The 6,000-nt window shown below is 41.7% G+C and overlaps 1 protein-coding gene across 3 annotated transcripts in view; it reads left to right on the top strand.

Moving 5' to 3' along the window:
• LOC134355652 (transmembrane 6 superfamily member 1-like) overlaps window positions 1–6,000 on the top strand; it is a 53,148-nt gene that overhangs the window by 11,873 nt on the left and 35,275 nt on the right. For all 3 annotated transcript variants that reach the window (XM_063065883.1, XM_063065885.1, XM_063065884.1), the window contains exons 5-6: window positions 3,221–3,303; window positions 3,665–3,783. In XM_063065883.1, the coding sequence (XP_062921953.1) occupies window positions 3,221–3,303; window positions 3,665–3,783 (202 nt within the window). The remainder of the gene's footprint in view (window positions 1–3,220; window positions 3,304–3,664; window positions 3,784–6,000) is intronic.

The raw sequence follows: 6,000 nt of genomic DNA, 5'->3' as shown, positions 1-6,000 counted from the left end.
GAGATCCAAAGCAAGGCATGGCATTCCTCCATTTGGTAGACTGATTTATAGTTGTCACATGTATTGAGGCACAATGGAAACTTGGTTTTGCATACCATCAGATCATTTTGCATTATATTTGTGCATTTACAAGGGAAGAACAATACAGAGCAAAAAGTGCAGTGCAGGCAGATAATAAGGTGCAAGGCCATGATGAGGCAAATTGTGACGTTTTGCATGGGGATTGTTCAATAGTCTTATAACAGCAAGGCAGAATATGTCCTTCAACCTGGTGATGTTTGTTTTCAGGTTTTTGTATCTTCTGTCTGATGGAAGTTGGGGAGAAGAGACAATGTCTAGGATGTGTGGGGCCTTTGGTTAGGTTGGTTTCTTTACTGAGGAGGGAAGAAGTGCAGACCGAGTCTATGGAGAGGAGGCTTGTTTTTGTAATGTGATGTGCTGTGTCCTCAGTTCTCTGCAGGTTCTTGTGGTCTTGTGCAGAGCAGTTGCCATGCCAAGCTGTGATGCTTTCTCTGGTGTATCAACAGGGTCAACAGAGATGTGCTGAGTTTCTGTAGACTCCTGAAGAAGCAGAGGAGCCTGTGAGCCGTGTTGGCTATGATATCCCATGTGGTTGGTTCAGGACAGACTATTTGTTATGTTCACTCCCATGAACTTGGAATTCTCATCCGTCTCAATCTCAGATATAACTAGGAGCATGTGTATCAAATCCCCTGTCTGAAGTCAATAACCTGCTTTTTTGTTTTGCTGACATTGAGGGAAAGATTATTGTCAGAACTTCATTGTACTAGGAACTCTATGTCCTTCCTGTACTCTGACTCATCGTTATTTGAGATGCAGTTCTCCTGGTAATCCCTTCCCATCAGAGGCCTCAGTGTAGAGTGATTGTTTCAGAAGTCTATCAATCAACTTGGCCTAGTGGCGTCAACTGAATGAAATTTGATCTTCGTGCTGGCTATGTTTGGCCAGAGAAAGCGAGAGAAAAAACTGTTGATGGCATCCTTATCCTGATAGCCGGAGAGAACAAGAATCTATGGAAGTGGCAGGATGTATCAACCCCTCACAAACCACCACAATTAGTTTCCAAAGGCCAGCTTTTCACACAGACGATGGTGTGTACATAGAACAAGTTGCCAGTGAAAGTGGTAGGGGTAGGTACAAGTTACAAGGTTTTAAAGAGATGTGTACAGTTATGTGGATTAGAGAGATTTAGAAGGATTAGAACCAAATGGGACTAGCTCAGTTAGACTACTTGGTTAACAGAAAGAGTAGGGCTGATTGGTCTGCTTCTGTGCCATATAGTTCTTCGGCTTTATGACTCTATTCACCTGTCTATCTCATCTGGTACTTGCTGCTACCTCTGTGCGAGAGTTTGCTGTTCCCACTTCTATCACCACAGAACCCACAAAGTAGAAGTGGAATCAGGTCACAGGATTGGTGATACTCTCCAGAGCTTTGAGGTGCCTGCTGTAGGTTGTTCAGGTCTTAAAAACACATAGGACGACAGAAATCACTGCTGGCTTGTTAGCCCATGTGCTTTGTTATTGGGTCTGAGGTCTTGATCTTCAAACACTTGTTTTCTCCCTTGGCCAAAGGATGTGCTAGTGCACAGAAGATGATGATGGCAAATGTCACCATCGATGTGTCACCATGAACCTACATTGTCAGACAGTGGCTTACACAGTGGGGGAGGGGGAGAGAAAGTTGATGAAGGGCCTTTGTTTTCCAGATGCTGAAGTAAGACCTGTCATCAACAAATGACCTGGAGCTCGAACCCAAAACATGAACAACTCAAGCGTTGTCTGTGCACTGCAGGACAATGATTGAGGTCAGGGTGACCTTGGTTCTGAGGTGCAGATGTGGTGGCTTCCCTTTAGCTTCACAGCAGTGGGAAACATGCTGAAGGTGACGTGTATCATCATGGTGAGAAGGCTTGGAAAAAAAACATTGAACGATGATTCGGATCAGAATCAGATTTATCATCACTGACGTGCACTCAGTGGCCACTTTATTAGGTACAGGAGTGGAACCCGGTGTGGTCTTCTGCTGCTGTAGCCCATCTACTTCAAGGTTTGATGTGTTGTGCACTCAGAGGTGCTTTTCTGGACATCACTGTTGTAATGTGTGGTTATTTGATTTATTGTCACTTTCCTGTCAGTTTGAAAGAGTCTGGCCATTCTCTCCTGACCTCTCTCATTTGCAAGACACTTTTGCCCACAGAACTGCCACCCACCAGATGCTTTTTTTGTTTTTTGCACCATTCACTGTAAACTCTAGAGACTATTGTGCATGAATATCCCAGGAGATCAGCAGTTTCTAAGTTAATCAAGCCACCCCATCTGGCACCAGCAATCATTCCATGGTCAAAGTCACTTAACTCACATTTCTTTTCCATTCTGATCTTTGGTCTGATCAACAGCTGAACCTCTTGATTATGTACGTATGCATTTACGCATTGAATTGCTACCACATGATTGGCTGATTAGATATTTGCACTAATTTGCACTGGCCATTGAGAATATGTCGTGAAGTTTATTATTTTGTGGCAGCAGTACACTGTAGGACATAAAATATACCCTAAGTTACAATATTGTAGATAGATAGAGAGAGTACAAAAGAGGACTAGCAAGGTAGTGTCATAGGTACTTGGCCCATTTAGAAATCTGATGACAGAGAGGAAGGAGCTGGTGCTAAAATGCTGAGTAGTTCAATGTTCTAGAATCTGGCTCTGTTGATGGCCTGTTGGTTACGTTCTTTGCTGGCATGCCATTGTGAAGCAAACATAAGATGAAGGGTGAATAACATTGCCTGCTGGTTGAGGGATTCAGAGGCTTTAGTGAAGTGGAAAAAACACTTGTGTCCTGACATTCTCTGTTAAACTTCATGAAGTCTGGATACTTGAGACAGTTATTAGAAAAGGGAAACCCTAGCAAGAATGAAGACCTTTGGAGAGCAGAAGTAACTGTGGCAGAGAGGGAGGAGTATACAGTGAAACAGTACTCAAAAGACAAGTGTTCCAGTAATGCATCCTCTATTAAAACAAATCTACATAAGCAAGTATGAGTTTACACAAGTTCTATTAAAGAAATGTGTGAAGTGGAAATATATTAGATGATCTATTATAGATGTTTGCTACAGTGTCCAGTAAAACTTCACATATCCCACTATGTGATGTGTTAAATTATGACTTTATATGAAAGCACTGCTTTGTGTTTTTCAGGCAGAATTACAGAACAATTGGCTTATACTGGGTTGGATCGATTCTGATGAGTACTGTTGTATTCTTACCTGGAAACCTTGTTGGTAAGAGCAAACTTTAGTTTGGCTCTTTGCGTTTTGTATTTATATTTGATCTGGTATGAACTGGCCTTACTGTTTCTTCGAGTTGTTCTGAACTATGTGCCCGTGTGATCACCTCCATATCTTTCTCACTCATCCTCTTTATTCATTTATTTTATTAGGTTTGAACTGTGGGTATTAAAGCAACATTTTTATGAAAGAAAAAGAGTTAAAGTTAATGTGATCACGAAGTTTAAGATTAAGATATGTAAAAGGATGAACAGAGAGGAATTGTTGCCCCAACCTGTTCTGTGTTTTTTTTTCAATTAGTAATTTGTAGGCCATACAACTTAGTTCTGAATCTTTGCTTTCATATATCCACTAGGAAAATACAGCACAAAAGTTGGCCCTGCCAGTCTCCTGATTATTCCTTACCTTCTTCTTCCAATGTGGGCTGTCCTCCAAATTTATAACCAGCCTTTACAGAATGAGTCTGCACCTAAGGTTAGTATCAAGCATTAGTTGCTGAGTGACTTCCTTTAGAATTAACCTTGGTGCAGTTGGTAATGTGCCATTGGCTAAGAAGCAAGCCAGTCAGATCAAGAAACTTCCAGTTTTGTGTGTTTCTGTTCCACTCTTGATTTTGGAGAGGAATCCAGTGTTCAGGCGTAGTTGACATTGAAGTGGCGATCAACAAAATCCAAGTTTGGGATCTCCACGTTTCTGCACACTTGGGGGAACTACTGACTTCTAGTGGAAGTTTCTGGCCTGTACTTAGATTCTTAAATATTTAGGAATATTGATGAGAAAAAATTGGTTTTGCTGTAAAATTTCAACTGGGTAATCACTTCAGATAGGTTTTGCCATTCTGATTAGTTCATCATGAGTGTGGTTTCGTTTTTGTTTCAGTTATATGGGGCGTTGAAACTACAGATACACTTAGCATATTTAAGAAATGTTTGGCCATACTGTATGTATAAATTAGCAAGGCATAGAAGAATACAATCCTAATGCAGACAAATGGGATTGGGGTAGATGGGTAAAACGGACAGCATAGACGTGCTGGGCTAAAGGACCCAATTATGGTCTGTACAGCTCTATGACTCTCTGATATCTGGAGGACTGATGCTGTATTGGCCTCTTTAAGGAAGAATGTTAGTGTGTTGGAAGCAGACCAGAGCAAGTTCACTAGACTATGTTAAAGCTGAAGATGGTGGAAATACTTGGTAGGTCAGGCGGCGTAGTGACAAAACAAACTGTTAATGTTTCAAGTCATGAGACCTTGCAAAAGATCATTGATTTGATCTGAACTATTAATTCTGTCCATGTTGGCACTTGGCCAAATGGTTAAGGCGTCGGTCTAGTGATCTGAAGGTCGCTAGTTCGAGCCTCAGCTGAGGCAGCGTGTTGTGTCCTTGAGCAAGGCACTTAACCACACATTGCTCTGTGGCGACACTGGTGCCAAGCTGTATCGGCCCTAGTGCCCTTCCCTTGGACAACATCGGTGGTGTAGAGAGGGGAGACTTGCAGCATGGGCAACTGCCAGTCTTCCATACAACCTTGCCCAGGCCTGCCCCCTGGAAACCTTCCAAGGCGCAAATCCATGGTCTCACAAGACTAACGGATGCCTATAAAATTCTGTCCTTCTCTCTCTATAGACACCATTGGTCCTGTTGAGTATTCCACATTCTTCCTCAAATTTTCACTGTCTATAATTCTTTATCATTTTCATTTGCTAGAACAGCTGTCTTACAATGAAAGACTTCTAGCTCGCCTCTTTTCCCTCCCCTCACTTCCTAGTTCAGGCATCTTGTCCTTCTCTCTCAGTCTTGAAGAAGGGTTTTGGTCCAAAACGTTGACTGTTTTGCTCTTTTCCATTGATGCTGCCCGACCTGCTGAGTTCCTCCAGCATTCTGTGTGTGAGTGTGTGTGTGTGTTGCGTTGAACAAGCTGTTGGTATTGAGAAAGCAGAGAGCATGGTTGATTAAAACATAAGATCCTAAAAGTTATTAACGGGTGTTTATGGAGACAGATGCTTCCTCATGTGAGGGAAACTGGAACTGGGGACCTCTGTTTCAAAGTAATGTCTTGGTCATGTTGGACAGAGGCAAACCTTTTTTCTGTAAGGATTGTCGGGCTTTAGAGCTCTCTTCTCAGCAGAGAATGGAAGCAGAATCTTTGAATATTTTAAAGGCAGAAGCGGAAAGATTCTTGTTAAGCAAGAGGTAAAAGGTAGGGTAAGCAAAAACACAGAGTTGAGGCACTTTACACATGGGAGACTCCACAGAATTGTTATTAATATTGGTAAATTTTCTCATGGGATCTTGGCAAGTGGCCTAGACATCTAGGTTCCATCATTATTTATTACAAGTGCTAACTTAATCCAATGTAACAAGAGACAGAGCTCAATAACTCAACAAGATCAAAATTATTTATGTTTAATTCGGCTTTGTTTTATGTGTATTCTTGTACAATCCCGACTAGGAATTGTTTGTCACCATTAGCTCTTTAGTAATGAAGGGGCTGGCAGGTGAATAACCTATTTTTAACATGGTGTAGGGGGTTGGCAAGAAGTCCAAAGTCATTTGGTGCTGATACAGTGGAGTCATTTTTAGATGAACTATCTTACACTATTTGACCTAATTATATTGTATTTGTGCCCACCGATGTAAAATTTAAAACGTGATGTGCTAGAAGAAATGGCTGATGAGAGTGTCTGCC

This window comes from Mobula hypostoma, chromosome 13 (genome assembly GCF_963921235.1).
Source record: "Mobula hypostoma chromosome 13, sMobHyp1.1, whole genome shotgun sequence".
Lineage (NCBI taxonomy): Eukaryota > Metazoa > Chordata > Chondrichthyes > Myliobatiformes > Myliobatidae > Mobula > Mobula hypostoma.
Note: the sequence above shows the minus strand (reverse complement) of the source record. Positions and strands in the feature narration are given on the sequence as shown.